Raw genomic sequence first — 20,025 nt, forward strand, 5'->3', positions numbered from 1 at the left:
GGTTTTTTGGGGAATAGCAGCTCATTCATCACGGAGTGCTGCACTGATAGAGGTATCGATGGCGGTCGGTGAGGACTGGGCACGAAGTTGGCGTTCCGAAACATCCAAAGGTGTTCTGTGGGATTCAGGTCAGGACGCTGTGCAGGCCAGTCCATTACAGGGATGTTATTGTCGTGTAACCATTCCGCCACAGGCCGTGCATTATGAAGAGGTGCTGGATCGTGTTAAAAGATGAGATCGCCATCCCCGAATTGCTCTTCAACAGTGGGATACAAGAAGGTGCTTAAAACATGAATGCAGGCCTGTACTGTCATAGTGCCACGTAAAACAACAAGGGGTGCGAGCACCCACCGTGATTAACACGACCACACAGTAACACCATCGCACCCCAATTTCACTGTTGGAACTACACACGCTGGCCGATGATGTTCGGCGGGCATTCACTATACTCAGACCCCGCCGTCGGATCGCCACATTGTGTGCCGCGATTCATCACTACACACGACGTTTTTCCACTGTTCAATGGTGCAATGTTTATGGTCCTTACACCAAGCAAGGCGTCGTTTGGCATTTACCAGCGTGATTTGTTGCTTATGAGCAGCCACTCGACCATGAAATCCGTTTTCTCACCTCTTGGTTAACTGTCATAATACTTTTAGTGGATACTGATGCAGTTTGCAGTTCCTGTGTGATGGCCTGGATAGATGTCTGCCTATTACACATTACGACCCTCTTAAACTGTCGGCGGTCTCTGTCAGTGAACACATGAGTTCGGCATGTACGGTTTTGTGCTGTACGTGTCCCTTCACGTTTCCACTTCACTATCACACCGGAAACAGTGCACCTAGGGACGTTTAGGAGTGTGGAAATCTCCCATATAGTTGTATGACACAAGTGATACCCAATAACCTGACCACGCTCGAAGTCTGCGAGTTCCGCAGAGCGCCCTATTCCGCTCCCTCAGGATGTGTAATGACTACTCAGGTCGCTGTTGTGGAGTACGTGGCAGTAGTTGGTAGCACAATGCACCTAATATGAAAAGCGTACGTTTTTGGGAGTGTCCGGATACATTTGATCACACAATGTGTGTACCTGTTGGCGTAGAAGCTGTCTGACAAGCCTGTTTTCGGGAAAGCGATTTGGCTTTGTTGATGGGGAGATACATGATGTCGTCATCCGAGCCAAGCCTCCCCCACACTGCCGTCAGCTACACTCGTCACTGTCTGAGGAATGGCAGCTGTACGTACCTGGTCCTGAATGTGGACTGCTCCCCTACACAAAAGCGCCCACGTTTACTTAGGTGTAGCGTGACACACACAAGCAGAAGTAGAGTTCCACAAGAGGACTTGCCGAAAAGGAACTGACAAATTGGAGAAATATTTTTAAAATGTTGGACACATATACAGTATACAGTTACAACATATTAGAAACATAATCCATTCTGTTACACAGTCAAATCCTGCATAGGCAACAGTGTACCTAAACTATTAACATTCATCAACAGATGCCCTTACTAATCCTGGCAAGCAAGTGGTAGAAGAGTACAGGAAAAACTTTGACAATGTTGTACTTAACATCAGCGAACACTAAGGGCTACAATATTACACTACTGGCCATTAAAATTGCTACACCAAAAAGAAATGCAGATGATAAACGGGAATTCATTGGACAAATATATTACACTAGAACTGACATTTGATTACATTTTCACGCAATTTGGGTGCATAGATCCTGAGAAATCAGTACCCAGAACAACCACCTCTGGCCGCAATATCGGCCATGATACGCCTGGTCATTGAGTCAAACAGAGCTTGGATGGCGTGTACAGGTACAGCTGCCCATGCAGCTTCAACACGATACCACAGTTCACCAAGAGTAGTGACTGACGTATTCTGACGAGCCAGTTCCTCGGCCACCATTGACCAGACGTTTTCAATTGGTGAAAGATCTGGAGAATGTGCTGGCCAGGGCAGCAGTCGAACATTTTCTGTATCCAGAAAGGCCCGTACATTACCTGCAACGTGCGGTCGTGTATTATCCTGCTGAAATGTAGGGTATCGCTGGGATCGAACAAAGGGTAGAGCAACGGGTCGGAACACATCTGAAATGTAACGTCCACTGTTCAAAGTGCCGTCAATGCGAACAAGAGGTGACCGAGACGTGTAACCAATGGGACCCCATACCATCACGCCGGGTGATATTCCAGTATGGCGATAACGAATACACGCTTCCAATGTGCGTTCACCGCGATGTCGCCAAACACGGATGCGACCATCATGATGCTGTAAACAGAACCTGGATTCATCCGAAGAAATGACGTTTTGCCATTCGTGCACCCAGGTTCGTCGTTGCGTACAACAAGCGCTCCTGTCTGTGATGCATCCCCAAGGGTAACCGCAGGCACGGTCTCCGAGCTGATAGTCCGTGCTGCTGCAAACGTCATCGAACTGTTTGTTCAGATGGTTGTTGTCTTGCAAATGTCCCTATCAGTAGACTCGGGGATCAAGACGAGGCTGCACGATCCGTTACAGCCGTGCGGATAAGATGCCTGTCATCTCGACTGCTAGTGATACGAGGCCGTTGGGATCCACCACGGCGTTGCGTATTACCCCCCTGAATCCACTGATTCCATATTCTGCTAACAGTCATTGGATCTCGACCAACACGAGCAGCAATGTCGCGATACGATAAATCGTAATCCCGATAGGCTACAATCCGACCTTTATAAAAGTCGGAAACGTCATGGTACGCATTTCTCCTCCTTACACGAGGCATCACAACAACGTTTCACCAGGCAACGCCGGTCAGCTGCTGTTTGCGTATGAGAAATCGGTTGGAAACTTTCCTCATGACAGCACGTTGTAGGTGTCGCCACCGGCGCAACCTTGTGTAAATGCTTTGAAAAGCTAATCATTTGCCTATCACAGCATCTTCTTCTTGTCGGTTAAATTTCGCGTCTGTAGCACATCATTTTCGTGCTGTAGCAATTTTAATGGCCAGTAGTGTACTTAACAATGCAATCTGTAACCAGTGAAGTGTATGTATTTCCAAGACGATATAAAAGTCCTGTAACAATAAAATACGAAGTATTTCGAAGAAAACAAAAAATAAGATATCTAGGAAAGGAGAAAACGTATTTAAAATTAAACGAGACAGAAACGTTACATGAGCAACATAATTTACATCCATGTCCAGAAATAAAACAGAATGCCTTAAACGACTGGAGATACAACGTTTCATTTTCACAGCACATGTACATTAGTACGTTCTGCAGAAGTGGGCTGGTCGGTGTGGCTGAGCGGTTCTAGGCGCTACAGTCTGGAACCGCGCGACCGCTACGGTTGCAGGTTCGAATCCTGCCTCGGGTATGGATGTGTGTGATGTCCTTGGGTTAGTTAGGTCTAAGTAGTTCTAAGTTCTAGGGGACTGATGACCTAAGATGTTAAGTCCCACGGTGCTCAGAGGCATTTGAACCATTTTTTTTTGCAGAAGTGGTAAGCATTTGAACAATGTCGGCCCGGGGGTTCGAGGTCAACATCGACATCACGGCGCAACACCACCTACCGGTAACATGCGCCTGTGGCTCTCGTTGTCGCTGCAAACCGAAGATAATGGGTCAGTGCGACTCGAACAGACGTGCAGGATGGCTAAGAGGCTTATGCGCGTAGTGCACCGTCAAATGAGCGAGTTTGAAAAAGGGTGTATTACTGGCACGAGAGAATGTGATGCGTCCATCTGGGAAATTGCTGCTCTTGTGGGACCAAGTGTTTCGGCAGTGCAACGGGTGTGTGCAGACCACGACGAGATGGGCCAGGTCACACAATCCAGCCAACTCCCTGAGAAGATAGACGCGTCATCCAAATGGCATTCCAGGACAGATCTGTGTGCTCTTCGGCTGTGCCGCAACAGTGGAACAGTGTAACACACCGTACACTGTCAGGGGTGACAGTCCGTCGCCGTTTGTTTTGTTACGGCACGGGTTACACTTGCGCGTCGTCCACTTTTCCACCTGCCATTGACGAACGTGTATAAACATGCTAGACAGCAATGGTGCATGGGAAGACGCCACTGCGGACAGGAATAGCATCATATAGTGTTTTCCGCCGAATGCAGGTTCTGTTTGTTTGAAAACGATGCCCTCATTTTGGTTCACCACACCACACCACACCACAGCGGCGTCACAGTGACTGCATTCGCACGAGGCATACAGCCCCAGTTCGAGGCCTTATGGTGTGGCGTGCTGTTGGGTACAACCACAAGCCACATTTTGTGCATGTCCGGGGTATAACACCACAACTCTCTGTGTGGTCATACGTTTTCTACGTGTTTTCCGATGTATTATTAGTTGTGCTGCATATTATTCTTGTAAATATGTTGTCAAGTTGCAAATGCTCTTGTTATTTAAGAAACACAATACGCATGGAATGTTAACATTTTGTAAATATACACGCTGGCCTAGTCAGGGAAAAGCTACTGTCAAAGAGCGTAATAAACTGTAAATGCATTATCGCTGGGCGAGCGAGCGCGCCAAAAAGAAGCAGAAGTCGGGAGTTGCGAGGAGACGATCGGTGTCGTCGGTTGTGTGTATTCGCCGGTGTGGCTGTGCAAAAGCGCGGAGGCAAAAAGTCTGTTTCCCAAGTGCGGAGCAGTGAAAACTGAAATGGTTGTTTTGGCGGATGTTTAATATGGGCAAGCTACGTGTATGGCATTTATTGGGCACAGCACAAATGCAGCAAGAGTAATTCCCATAACATCAAGAGAACTGTGGGCCCTTGTTATTGGCTATGGTGTGGCAAGAAGATCAACCTGTGCCCTATTTTACCGCTGAATGAAGCCGCTCGACAAACCAACGGCATCATAAAGTGAAGTAGACCTAGACTTTTTATAACTAGAAGTGTAACAGGCTGACCAGCGGACTTGAAATTTTATTGCTTAAATAACACTGTTTTCGTGCATATTGTCATATAAATAATTTTCATACGTCGTTATCCAAGTATCATAGTACCCATCGTATCCCTTTGTACGAACCGAGATAGTCAGAAAATGAACTGAAAACGAAGTTAACATAATTTATTAGATTATCAAAACTTTTGGACAATTATGTAATAATGAAATCTTTGGCTGTAGTATGACTAATGTCAGAAACAGAATGATGTAAAAGCCATTATTAATTCATTTGCTGAAAATAGAATAACTTTCATAATCAAAAATTTCTAGTAAAACTTTACTTAATTTGGACACTCAATTTCACTGTCAAAGCGTAGTTTCTAATTTATACCTTGTGGCACAATTTACAACAGTCCTTACCAATGAGTAAATTCACCCAATCTTCCTGCTTGCTACAATTACAACAGTCAGTATTACGGTGAGTAACGTAACAAAAGTTTCTATCCACAGCCAACAGACAATCGTACTGTAATTGATTCTTACCCAAGACTGCTCACGTGTGTAAAGTTCAGTTTCTATTTAATTATTCGTGTTGTGGTGAGGAATTGACGACCGTTGCTTATTTTCATTAATGACATACTTTGAAAACCTTTTTTCCGAATTTTCCACTAACTACTGTTTATTAAAAATTAGTTTACGTAACAAAAACATATAAAATTAACCAAACTTTGTGTCTAATCGTCATTTCTAAAGTACTGAGTAGTGGCGATTTGGTTATAACTTCATCTACTTCTCTCGGTTTTATATTATTCTGTGGAGTAAATACCTTTTCGCCACAGATTAGGGTCATATAGAGAAGTCTGATTAGACGCAGAGACAGGAGTGTGTCAAGGGCACTGTGGCCAGTGTGACCTACGTGAATGACATCCCGCGGCCTGTAGCCATACCCTTCGTGCACAACACCCCAGATGCTGCTTTCCAGCATGACAATGCATGACCGCAAGCTGCTGCACGAACACGTGCCTTTTTGGTGGCAGTGCTATGAACCAATGCCAACCACCACAGATGAACTTTGGAACCAGGTGAATGCAGCATGATACCTATACCACAGGAAGCCATTCGCGGGTTAAGCGTGTCGATGCCATCACACATGGAAGAAGGAATCAGGCCCATCGCAGTCCCTGTGGCTACTAGGCAACAGGATGCATGCTGAACCGAGGTGACTGGAGTGTTTATCATTTATGAAGGACATATTAATTAATGTACATGTCCTGTTGTAAGTAGGCTGTTTAGGTTTTTATATTGGTAACGCCACGTAGCGCTCTGTATGAAAATCACTGACTGTGCTGCGTGCAGTCTGAGGCTGGTCGGCATTGTTGCAATAGTCGCTATTGTAGTGTTGGGCAGTTGGCTGTTAACAGCGCTTAGCGTTGCGCAGTTGGAGGTGAGCCGCAAGCTGTGGTGGATGTGGGGAAGTGAGATGGCGGATTTTTGAGAGCGGATGATCTGGACGTGCGTCCATCAGAAACAGTACATTTGTAAGAATGGATGTCATGAACTGCTATATATATAATGACTTTTGAATACTATTAAGGTAAATAAATTGTTTGTTCTCTATCAAAATCTTTCATTTGCTAACTATGCCTATCAGTAGTTAGTGCCTTCAGTAGTTTGAATCTTTTATTTAGCTGGCAGTAGTAGCGCTCGCTGTATTGCAGTAGTTCGAGTAACGAAGATTTTTGTGAGGTAAGTGATTTGTGAAAGGTATAGGTTAATGTTAGTAAGGGCCATTCTTTTGTAGGGATTATTGAAATTCAGATTGCGTTGCGCTAAAAATATTGTGTGTCAGTTTAGTGTTGATCAGAATAGGTAAAGAGCGAAATGTCTGAGTACGTTCAGTTTTGCTCAGCTGTTTGAAAATCAAATAATGTAAGAGGTTTATCAGCACAGTAATTCAATAATTTTTCTGAGGGGGCGTTTCACTGTGAATGTGAATGTCCTTTCTCTAATCGTTCGAGGTGTTCTGTTTATTCTGATCATGAGAATGTTTTAATGGTAAGTTAAATATTTTGTCTGGAGAACACTTTCAATCCCAAAGCAAACTTTTTCACACACGAATTCTCAAAATTGATATATTTGTCTGTAATGCAGATCATGCTGGTATCGTTATTGCACACTATTGCTCAATTTCGTATTACTACACTACAGTCCGCCCCCAGTAACTGAGTGGTCAGCGTGACAAAATGTCAATCCTAAAGGCCTGGGTTCGATTCCCAGTAGGGTCGGAGATTTTCTCAGCTCAGGGGGTGGTTCTTGTGTTGTGCTAACCATAATCATTTCTTCCCCATCGATGCGCAAGTCACCGAAGTGGCATCAAATTGAAAGAGTTGTACCCGGCGAACGGTCTACCCGACGGGAGGCCCTATTCACACGACATTTATTTTACTATAGTACAACATTGCTTAACTTTAGTTCCTCTATTTTATTTCACTTAAATAAAGTTTCTGTCTTAGCTTCGCTCTGTATACCAGTTGACACATATCTGTTGGACCCAATGAATACCGTTTGTGGGTCTTAATATAACACGAGGAAGCAGTCTGTTACCCTTTCTCGTAGGTATTTACCACGGTGAAGTCACCTTCTAGTGCAGTTCGATGTCAATAGATTTTTCTCTTCAGCAGCAAACGAATGTTCAAGTCAGCTGACGAAAGGCTTTGAATGATTCACAAGTATTCCTTTACAGAGTGAAATACGTTTTCCTTCCAAATTAGTCTGGATATCTGAGAATTATCTGTTACATATCTCCTTTCTGATGAATGTCTGCAGACAACGGAAGCTGCAAAATAGTAGACACCTTTCCGTGTCTTGGTTTAAGAAAGTATAATCGAAATGGAAATCTTTTCTCTTCCCTTAGAGATTGATACAACAATTTATTTAAACCTACTATTTGCTTTCTCCCTGTACGTAATCTGGCGTGCTTTCGAAAGAGCTGAAAATGTTTGCAGTTGATCCCATTTAATTTCCTCTAAAATTGTCTGCAAGTGAGCTGCACTGAGAATGTTTTCGTGAAGAGTTCTCTGATGATTTTCTGTGGTGTCGTTGCAGATGGAGATCACCGTTTACAAGTGGGGCAGTACTGGTGGATGGCTTAAATTTTACGACCTGACCTTCACCAAGCCATTCGACTACTTGCTGACCAACTTCCCGGCCGTCTTTGAGTACATCTGGTACCCCATGGGCATCAACAAGAAGCCCGTGCCTCCGGCAAGTATCCAATCATGACAAACTGCATGCAAAATATCCATTAAAGTGATACTTAGAAGGCTGCTATTCGTACCGGAACATCTAGAACAGCTCCATATAGTTTTATTTAATGTCATGCTTTGTGAAACTCGTTTACGATGACTTTGAGGAACGGCAATAAGAAAAGGAATATGTTCGAAATTAATCAGTTTGACGCCTTTCTCGTGTTAAGCACCTCTCCTGCAAATTATCAGATCCTAAAACTGAAACTGGAGGCAGACGCTAATGTGTAAGGAAAACGATGTCAGTTTGAACTAGAGATGAGATATGAACAGAGAAAAACACATTACTCGCACCAGCTGAAGTTTACGGATACTTTCTTGCATGGAATGTAACAAAACTCCTTTCGTGAGAGTTTAGTTTAATTACTTTCATGGTCTGCGCACTGTAATTTCGACCTCTCGCTACGATGTGGAGAGAGTCACTTTTGCAGCTGTAATGCATGTTCTCGCCGAGAAACAAGACAACTTGCTGACCATTTGTGCGGTTGTCTTCTTAACTGTCTCAATACACTTTTTTTGTATTGTCCATCTCCCACCATCTCTCTAAAACAACACGCACGTGCCCCCGCACACACACACACACACACACACACACACACACACACACACACACACACGCACACACGCAAACAAGGATTATTAACAACTCAAGCAGATACGATTTCAGACAGCGTTTGATGTTAATTTTATTTAGTATAAAATTCTTTACATTACTGGCTATGACGTCAAAGACCTAATTCCTTTCTGTAGTACAGTATGGATTAGTGGTGGGTAGTGTAAGTCATTTCTCCTTCTATAACTGAATTTATGGTGCTGTTGTTTCTGAACGCGATTTATTACGGAAAAAAACTTGATAAAGTAATAAATGTGCTCTGAGTCTTGTGTTGGTGTGCCGAAATCAACCGTAGAAAGACCTGCCTCCGAGATGGCCGCTTTTCCTGAGAATACGTATCACGTATGTCTAGGAAACGCCTTTCTACAATACCACTGGTCGTGTTTTTCTTGACAATTGTGCAAAATCTTGTTCAGAAAGTCTGAAGACTTCTTTTCTTCACCCATACGAAGATTTTAAGGACTTTTTTTAGTAGAATGTCAACAATTTGTTACCTGAAGACAACACTGTAATGTCATGAAACTAGTCGCGATTAGTAAACCATTTTCACTCATCTCCTGCCGTTTTCATCGTTCGAAATGCATGATTACAGCTGTTGCTACCCCTCGTACCAAGTGATTTGTAACGTTTTATACTACCTACTGAAAACGGCCCTCATTTCATTAAATTGTCCACTTGTAATGTATGAACATTTACCCACAAAAGATTTAATTTAACGTTACCTGACGTCATGTCAAGAAGACGCTAATACAGGTCAGACTTACCTTCAGCCCCGGATCTACGATAGTTTGAGACCAGAGCAAAGACGTGATATTGGCGACTTCCCGCTCCCCACCCTCCCCCTCGAGAGTTTGAGATAGACCGCCAGAAATTTAAAAAAATCGAATTTTCAAAAATAGCGCACATCTTTCTGAAGAGTATGATATATAAAACATATATATTCGGCGAAATGTAAAACACCTTATTTGGTCTGAAGTGTGCCACAGTGCAGTGCCACAACTTCATCGCAATAAAGACAAGAGAGAAGCAAGACACTACACATTTCATCAATCCTTAGGTCCCAGCATTTCTCTCTCTTATCTCGCTACAGCTTTCACGGCGTGCTTTCCTTTCTGAGAAAGAATCTACACATATAAAAAAAATTGCATCACCTCGGTTCGCAGATTTCCGGAACCTGTACAGAAAATTGGAATACAGATCAACGTAAACATCATTCCCGTCGTTTTTATTGCTCATGAAAGCCACACATTGCATGTTGTACCACCATACTGCGAGACCTTCGGAGGTGGCGGTCCAGATTGCTGTACACACCGATACCCAGCAGCATGTCCACTTGCATTGATGCATGCTGTGGAAGCGTGCTGGGCCCATAACCTAGAGGTCCGTGGATCGTAACCACGCTCTGCTACCAGCAATGAACCGTAAAATTTAACTTTCAAAATATTTTCTTATAGAATTTACTTTATTTACTAGCGATTCATCAAGAACATTAATACATTTAGTCACACTAGGTGAGCGTGGAAGTAGTTGCCAGGAAGTAACTGATGAAAAATGAAAATACTTTTGACAAATGTGAATTTTATTCCTAAAGGCTTTTTTCAAAACAGATTTAAAATTATAATCAGAAAGCACCTTCGCAATATCAAGTTACAATTTTATTTAGAGGCAGAAAGAACAATATTAACAGTATGAGCCTTCGGGCTGAGAAGCTTGCCTGCTCCCTTTCAACACGGCCGTAGTCATGACCGCTCACAACAACCTCTGAAAGAGTACACTGGTGCAAATCTGCAACACACCAGATTACTTTAAACTAAAATTTTTTAACAACTCACACAAACACGTAAACTATGCACTCCGTAAGGGGGATGGAAATGGTATAACCTAAAATGACTATTTAAATAAAACCCATAAAATGCAGAACTACATAAAATGTACAACATGCTCTACATTACACTTACACCACCTCGCAAGATGATAGGCAAGATAAAAACAGATTTCAAGAATTCGGCCTTTAAGCAATAAATTGGTTAACACCGAATCTGACAAACATGACACAGGCAGCTATTAACGTACGGCAGACTGACAGTCAGACAGACTCTAACTGCGTAACAAATGCGGACGAGAGACAGACGAGCGAGCTGGGGACGAGAGACTGACCAAGAACACAAGTAGAATTTAACAAGTAACTGAAACAACATATCACCAATCACTTAACTTCTAATAACTGCGATTTCTGGCCAAGACCTGGCACAGCACCCCAAAACGCTCTCCCGAACCGTCCGCTGCCAGCCGCTTCAACGGACGCAGGAAGATGCGCCGATCTCCCGTCTCACGGCGTCGCAGCTCGCCCCGGCCAGACCGATGTCGTGGGTTGACTCCTGTTGCTCTCGTGTGAACCGCGAACTCACTACCCCTCGCTACACGCCGCGGACCACTCGACTCACGTGGCGACCTCACATGCGCCGACGCTCAAAGCGTACCAGTAGTCACCTCGTGTCTCAGTGCGCGACCGACCAACCGATCGATCCAACCGCCAATGCCCATTACCTGAACAAACTCGAGCAGGCTGGCGGCCTGACGCATACTAGCACTCCGGACGACAGACAGACACTAACCCCCCTCATCAACGCGGACGAGAGACAGGCCCAGACTAACTTGTCTGACCAACTGACTAGACTCGCCCAGACTGACAGACTGCCCTGGCTGACCAACTGTCTCAGACTGACTGACTGACTCCCTTCCGAGCTCATAGCGCCCCTTAAATGCACGTGAACAGGCTACCTTTCCCCTTTCCCACCAGAGGGAGACACCAAAGTTGCGATTGTCACAGCGGCGCCACCGCCAGCAATGGAGGGCGGCTGCTTTACACTATGCGCTGTGGTGCTTTTCAAAACAGCAATTTTTACTGTGGTGCACATATCCTCTTGCATTGATGCATTCCTGTATTCTTCGTGGCACACTATCCACAAGTTTATAAAGGCAATATTGGTCCAGATTGTCCCACTCCTCAACGGTGATTCGGCGTAAATCCCTCAGAGTGGTGGGCGTGTCTCTTCGTTCATAAACAGCACTTTTCACTCTATCCCAGGCATGTTCGATAGGGTTCATGTCTGGCCACTCTAGTCGCGCGATGTCGTTATCGTGAAGGAAGTCATTCAAAAAATGGTTCAAATGGCTCTGAGCACTATGGGACTCAACTTCTGAGGTCATTAGTCCCCTAGATCTTAGAACTAGTTAAACCTAACTAACCTAAGGACATCACAAACATCCATGCCCGAGGCAGGATTCGAACCTGCGACCTTAGTGGTCTTTCGGTTCGAAGGAAGTCATTCACAAGATGTGCACGACGGGGGCGCGAATTGACGTCCATGAAGACGAATGCCTCGCCAATATGCTACGGATTTGGTTGCGCTATCGGTCGGAGAAGGGTATTCAAGTATTGTACAGCCGTTAGGGCGCATTCCATGACCACCAGCGGCGTACGTCGGCCCCACATAATGCCACGCCAAAACAGCAGGGAACCTCCACCTTGCTGCACTCGCCGGACAGTGTGTCTAAAGCATTCAGCCTTACCGGGTTGCCTCCAAACACGTCTCCGATGATTGTCTGGTTGAAGGCATATGCGACACCCATCGGTGAAGAGAGCATGATGCCAATCCTGAGCGGTCCATTCGGCAAGTTGTTGGGCCCATCTGTATTGCGCTGCATGGTGTTGTGGTTGCAAAGATGGACCTCGCCATGGACGTCGGGACTGAAGTTGCGCATCATGCAGCCTGTTGCGCACAGTTTGAGTCGTAACACGACGTCGTGTGGCTGCACGAAGGGCATTATTCAACATGGTGGCGTTGCTTTCCAACGAGCCATAATCCGAAGGTAGCGGCCATCCACTTCAGTAGCAGCCCTTGGGCGGCCTGAGCGAGGCATGTCATCGACAGTTCGTCTGTACATCCTTCATGTCCGAACAACGTCACTTTAGTTCATTCCGAGACGCCTGGACACTTGCCTTCCTGGCACAAAGTAACAATGCGGAAGCGATCTAACCGCGGTATTGTCCGTCTAGGCATGGTAGAACTACAGACAACACGAGCCGTTAACCTCCCTCCTGGTGGAATGGCGAATGGCTGTAACTTATCGACTATCGGACCCCTTCCGTCTAATAGGCGTTGCTCATGCATGGTTGTTTACATCTTTTGGAGGGTTTAGTGACATCTGTGAACAGTCAGTCAACGTCTATCTTCAGGAGTACTGGGAACCGGGGTGATGCAAAACTTTTTTTGATGTGTGTGTTACGTCATCAAAGTTCGTGAAACGTTTTGCTACATGAAAAATTAAAATGGTGTTGCCTAACACTGAAAAAGCTGTTAATAGGAGTAGTACCCAAGACTGGCGGGGTTTCTCGATTTGATTATGTCTATTTTGTCACTGTCTGCTAGATAAAACGAAACACGTCTTTTTAATATTGCAGCAGTTGTAACACTCGCCAAATAGTCGACACTGTTTTGTCACAAATGGTTATGTTTATCTACCTTATTTATATAAATAACACGACAGAATATAACTCACAAAGTACGCACATCAAATGCCTATTAGGCTTACTACAAGCAAAAATTTTATGTTAGGAGTTTCACTTTTCGTTCATAAGCTCCAATTTCTCAAGCATGAGATCAAGAAGTAGTAGTAGTACGAAATTTTTGTATACATTTGAGATCGTCGTATTCTTCCATCTAATTTGTGTGATGTTCTCGTTTTTTCTCCTTACTCGTTCTAACAAGCAATCTTATCATCACTAATTCTGTAACTATTCCCGCCATTTTAAAAAATTGTTCTCCAGTTGACTTCACTAACCCAGCCAGTATCCTGTTTAGTTATCCCGCGTCCATTCTCCGGTTAGCGTTTTTTACATGTGCGTGAAAAGCATTTTCCGCGCTATTCCGAGAATAGAATCAAGCTGCTGCTAACCGCAGACTGTACGGCTGGCCGTTAGTAGTGTAACAATCTAACAAACATTTCCTCTCAGAATTTCATTTTCTTGCATACATTGGGGAAATAATATGTAATTTTCATTACCTGAAGTTGCTGTTAGTCGCTTATTTCCACTCTGGTTGTCTGAATCTATGGACTTCGCTAAAAGTTAAAATAAGGCTTATCATTCGCACACCTAATCAACCACATAAAAAAACAGCGAGTGGTATTCACCCGTTCTCATTTATTGGGATCGGCTCATACAGCACCATCCCCCTTTGTCTGCGGGAAAGTTATTAACTTCTGGATGCGACGGGGATTCCCCTAGCAGAGACATCACGTACTGTATGCACGCGTTGAGTCAACTTATGATACGTTCAGAAATGAACTTAGAATGTTCGAAAATAAATAGGGATATGTTTCAGCATCATATGAATAATCGATACGTGGGCTGTCGCTTTGTAAAACAAGTTTTTTTCTTCAATAATATGAATTTGGCGCCCCTTGAAATTGCCGTCCTGGACAAATAACCCAGTTCCCCCCTCCCCGGCCATAGATACGGCCCTTCTTACGTTGGCTTCTGGCTTCAGTACTTCTCCACGCTAAGATTGAGAATGTTGAATAATAGAATAACTGTGAATTGAAACTCAGTGACGATAACCTGCTGCGAATATCCTGATGTAAACTTACCTCCTACAACCTGAAAGACTCGTACAAAATCCCTGCTAGTAATCTTGTGCTCAATAAATGAGTGAATCAACACGTTTGCTGAAGGCAAAATGATCCTGGGAGAGTACGCACTAGTGTGTAGCTCGTGCAGTATATGACCACCTGGCTTGTTAAATAGATTCGTTAAATGAACGCTATCAGTTTAATAATGGCAAGGAGCGTAAATAAATTCAAAAAGATCGTATGAGAGTCACTGATTACTTCAACTGGAAAGACAGCTTATGCGAGGGGCGTTCTGTACGTAATGGATTCTATTTTTTACGGTCAGTTCCGATTGAAAAAATGCCGAATTTGTCACGGAATATTCCCTCTTCAGTCCCTACGGTTTCATGAAGTTTCGGTGGGTGGCAGCAGTATATGTAACATTCAAAACGACGTCTGTAAGAGCAGAGCTGTCATTGAGTTTCTTTTGGTGGGCACCGAGCGAGGTGGCGCAGTGGTTAGCACACTGGACTCGCATTCGGGAGGACGACGGTTCAATCCCGTCTCCAGCCATCCTGATTTAGGTTTTCCGTGATTTCCCTAAATCGTTTCAGGCAAATGCCGGGATGGTTCCTTTGAGAGGGCACGGCCGATTTCCTTCCCAATCCTTCCCTAACCCGAGCTTGCCCTCCGTCTCTAATGACCTCGTTGTCGACGGGACGTTAAACACTAACCACCACCGCCATCTTTTGGTGGGAAAGAGCACCGCAAATATTCGTAGGCACTTGCCGAATGTCTATGGAGAACTGGCGTTGAACAAAAGCATGATGAGTCGTTGGGCGAGGCGCTAGTCATCACTGCAAAAGGGTCACGCAGACCTGTCCGACATCCCACATGGCAGCCGGCCGCACACGTTTGTGACTCTTGCACAGTGTCGTCGCAACAAAAATTCAAACGAAATCCTTTATCTCCATGACAAGCAAAGTGTCACTCTAGTCAGCGTATCAGAGAGGAGCTCCCAAAACTTCATTGGACTGTTCTTGCTCGTCCACCCTGCAGCCTGGATCTCGCCATCTTCCACCTGTTTGGTCCAATAATGGATACACTCCATGAGAAGCAGTCAGTGGATGATAGCGAGGTTAGTGATGAAGCAAGATGTTGGCTCTGACGTCGACCATTAGAGTGGTGCTATGTGGACCTACAGGCCGTCCCACAAAGGTGGCGTAACGGCGTCACACTGAACAGAGATTATGTTGAAAAGTTCTTGTAGCGAAAAGAGTTGCGCATAATTGGTGTGCTGGAATATTCACAAAAGCAGTGTGCTCTCAGAAAAAAAAGTCTTGCATTACGTACTGAATGACCCTCGTAGTACTGGATGTGGCGCAGGTACTTCCTTACCTTAAAAATAATCACGAAGCAGAAAGTATTGCAGATGTCAGTTTAATTCGCTTTTCTTTACATTTCTTTTTATATCCTTTTTATATCCGCCCACGTCAGTGCATCTGGAGAGTCGAAATCGAAGTTTCGTTTCAGCATCCAGCACTTCTATATGTTGGCATTAGCAGCACGAATATGGTTCTGCAGCTCACACAGGGTCTGTGGCCGATTGGTGTACACCAAGGGTTTTAGATAGCCCCATAAGACAGCCCCAAGTCGCAGCAGGCTAAACCTGGCCAGCGTGCTGGCGACTGCAGATCGCCCTTCAAAGACATGAAATGGTCGGGGAAATGTTCGCGAACGATTGTCACTGACGTCCGTTCTGTGTGATGTGTGGCACCTTCTTGTTGGAATCAGACATCCCCAACACACATTTCTTTAAATTCTGGGAGAGTAGAAGTCTGAATAATCTGGTCATAACGCTCAAAAGAGACTGTAACTGCCCTACCATTCTCTTCGAAATACCATGGGCCAATAATGTCAGTTTTGGATAATGCCCACCAGACAGTCACACTTTCCGTAGGCATGGGCTCCTCATGAAGTTCTTGGGTTTTCGTGCCACTCCAGTATGGCGTGTGTTGTTTATTCACGCATCCAGGGAAACGAAAATGTGCCTCGACGCTGGAGATGATGAGGCTGTCACGAGGCAGGTTTTAGATCAAGGCTTCACAAGTAGTTTTCTGTGAAGCGAGAATGTGTGTAGTAAGTGTGTACACTAGTCCCAGTGTGTATGCAAGAGTTTTTAAGCCCTCGTGGAGATTTCGCCTCTCTGTGCGATCAGGAACAGCAGGAGCAGCTGCACGTTTCCGTGCGCGTAGCCTGGGGGGGGGGGGGGGGGTTGAAAATCGCCAGTTCTTGAAGATCCTGGTTTCTGTCCCTGTATCCACAAACACGTACACCCGCACAACAATCGATTTTCGATCAGGAAGCAACCTGCAGGCGAGATATTAAACCATTCCCTGAACCCTCAATAGACTGTGATGACAGAACGGCCATTGGAAAAGAATGATATTGCAGTGCCTGTATAGTTCAGAAGTAGGACGCAATGTTCTTAGGGACGAGCACTCTTGCGTGACTAAGGAACATTGCATCGTACTTCTGAACGACACAGGCTTTTCCTTTTTTTCCTTTATTGTTATTTTGACACCTTATGCTAAGGTAGGCCGGCAGCGGCAATACTACGCCGCTCTTCGGCCATAAATAATTCATTTATTACAAGTGGAGACTTCGAAAAACGAAACAACACGATGCATAGACACCGGTAGACACACAAATAAAAAAATACATGAAGTCGGTCACAAGTGCAGCACTCTGGCAATAACAGAGACGACAGAAACGGCGCACGTGTATGAAGGAGTACAAATGACGAAAGACTGAATCACTAACACTATGGCACACACAAAACACTGGCGACGATCTCCGGCGCGCGAATGTTCACTTGACGTGTACGAGTCCGGTGACCTGCCAAAAGGGGAAAAGGTGGGGGAGGAGGGAGAGGGGAGGGTGGAGATGCCAGTGGCAGAGGAGGTGGGAGGGGGAGGAAACAAGGTAGGGGGTAGGGGAAGCCCAGGGAGAGGAGGGGGGCAGGAAGGGAGGAAGCAGAGAAGGGAGATAGGGTGCCCTCAGGAAAAAAACACAGGGTGTGGAACAGTTGGATCAAAGTTGGTAGGAGGGTTAGATGCAGGGGATGAGGCCATCACCAGGGAGGGGGAGTTGGTGGGAGCCACCTTGGACGAAAGTATGGGGAGTGGAGAGATAGCAGGTGGGATGTGGGAGTACAGGCACAGCAGTGGACGGGGGTGGGGAAGGATGGGAGAGACGAGCAGGTGAGGGGGATCGAGTTTACGGGTGTAGAGGATCCGTATCGGTTAGAGGAAAAGGAGGAGATGTGGGAACGGAATAAGGTCATACAGGATCCACATGTGGGAAAGGAGATGGATGCAATGGGCGAGGCAGAGCGCATGGCGTTCTAGGATTTGAAGAGATTTCTAAAAGGTTGAAGGGGCGTAGCAGAGGATAGGGTGGATGAGGGATTTCTAGGTGTGGAGGATGGTGCCGGGGGCCAGACCCCATGTGCGGCCAGAAAGGAGCTGGAGGAGACGGAGGCAGGAGCGTGCCTCGGCTTAGATTGTCCAGAGATGGGGGGTCCAGGACAGGCGACGGTTAAGGGTGACGCCAAGGTACTTGAGGGTGGGGGTGAGGGTCATAGGACAGCCAGAAATGGTGATATAGAAGTCGAGGAGACGGAAAGAAGGGGTGGCTTTGCCTACAATGATCACCCGCATCTTGGAAGGATGACCTTGAGCAACCACTGGTTGCACCAAATGGTGAACTGGTCAAGATGGGATTGGAGAGGGTGTTGGGAGTGGTGAAGGGTGGGGGTGAGGGCAAGGAAGGCGGTGTTTTTGGCGTACTTGAGAAGGTGGACAAGGGGTGGAGGCAGTGACATGTCTGCTGTATACACATGGTAGAGAAGAGGGGAGAGGAGGGAACCTTGGGGCACACCGGCGGAAGGCTGGAAGGTGCAGGAATCTGTGTTATGGATGCTGACATAGGAAGGACGTTGGGAAAGAAAGCACCCTATCAGACGGACATAGTTGACAGGAAGAGCAAATATTTGGAACTTGAAGAGGAGACCAGAATGCCGTACACGGTCGTAAGCACGCTCAAGGTTGAGGCAGAGGAAGATGGTGAACTGGCGTGAGTTGAGCTGTTCAGAGAGGAGATGAGTGAGGTGAAGGAGAAGGTCATCGGCAGAGAAGGACGGTCGAAAGCCACATTGGGTAGCGGGAAGGAGGCGGTGCTGGCGGAGATGCTGGTGGATGTGTCGGGTAAGGATGGATTCCAGGACCTTGCTGAAGACCGAGGTAAGGGTGACAGGACGGTAGGAGGAGACGGCAGATGGCAGTTTGTTGGGTTTGAGGAACATCAGGATACAGGAGGTTTTCCACAGCTCGTAGTAGTAGCCGGCGGACAGGACCACATTATATTGGCTGGGCAGGGTGGAGAGGAAGGAGGCGGGAGCTTCACGGAGATTGCGATAGGTAACACGATCGTGACTGGGAGCAGTGTTGCGTTTCGTGTGGAGTGTAGTGATGATATCCAGAGTGGTGATGGGTGCATTGAGTTTATTGTGTGTAATGTTGTCCAAGTACTGGAAGCCAGGAGCGAGTGGAGGGACATAGGCGTCCATTCGATCGTGGACATCTGGGAAGAGGGAGTAATCGAACTGGGGATCGCCAGTGAGGGTAAAGATATCAGGAAGGTAGGAGGCAAAGTGATTGGCCTCACTAAGGTTGTCAGGGAAGGGTTGGTCATCATGAAGGAGAGGGTAGAAGGGAGGATTTAGATCCGGTAGGGCGGCGGAAGGCAGACCAGTACTTGGACGAGTTGATAGGAAGTATTAAGACGGGTGCATGTCTGTTGCCAGTCCCGGCGTTTCTTAGCTGCGAGCAAGTTTCTGCCTGTCGTAGTTGCCCGTGGCGTCGTAGTGTGTCTGGGTCACACGTGTGAAGGAAGTCACGGTAGAGATGGCGGGATTCACGGAGGAGGGAGAGGACGGTCTGTGGGGGTAAAGTGGGATGGTGCGGGTGGGTGGCAATGGTAGGGACGTGGGCCTCCATAGCCTCAGACAAGGTCTGCTGGAGAAAGGAAGAGGCTAGGGTAAGACCGTCAGGGTGGTGATAGGCGAGTGGGTGGCTATCGAAACGACACAGGCACTGCAGTGTCGTATTTATCTCCCGACAAGGGGCAAGCGACTCTCAAGTACAATGTCTCCCCTGTAAGGGAATGCATCGGGTGGTTATAAATAAACGTTCCGTATGTAACACGTTATAACACGGGAACTAATTACCGTGTGAGTAGCATACTTGGTAGCATTAATGTCCAGAGTATGATTTCCGTGCGTCACAGCACCACCGCCCTGTTGCAGCTGCGGCCACCAGATGCCGTTACCAGCCATCGCGATTCGTAGTCTCACACACCTGACCAGTGACAGTGCACCAGCTGACGTGTCGACATGAGCTCGTACAAAAGGAGCATCACGTTACTGGTGAAGCTCTGTTGTCAAAACAAGAGTAATGTCGCAGCTGCACTTGGAGAATGTCGCCGGCCGAAAGGATTACGGAAGGGTCCTCTTTCTCATCCCACTGTGCAGAGCATGGTGAAGAA

At 46.1% G+C, this 20,025-nt stretch overlaps 1 protein-coding gene across 2 annotated transcripts in view; it reads left to right on the plus strand.

The window, feature by feature from the left end:
• The window catches only part of LOC124554063, a 172,475-nt gene that overhangs the window by 76,645 nt on the left and 75,805 nt on the right, over positions 1–20,025 (plus strand). For both annotated transcript variants that reach the window (XM_047128105.1, XM_047128104.1), the window contains exon 3: positions 7,993–8,151. In XM_047128105.1, coding sequence (XP_046984061.1) covers positions 7,993–8,151 — 159 coding nt within the window. The remainder of the gene's footprint in view (positions 1–7,992; positions 8,152–20,025) is intronic.

Source organism: Schistocerca americana, chromosome 11, assembly GCF_021461395.2.
Source record: "Schistocerca americana isolate TAMUIC-IGC-003095 chromosome 11, iqSchAmer2.1, whole genome shotgun sequence".
Lineage (NCBI taxonomy): Eukaryota > Metazoa > Arthropoda > Insecta > Orthoptera > Acrididae > Schistocerca > Schistocerca americana.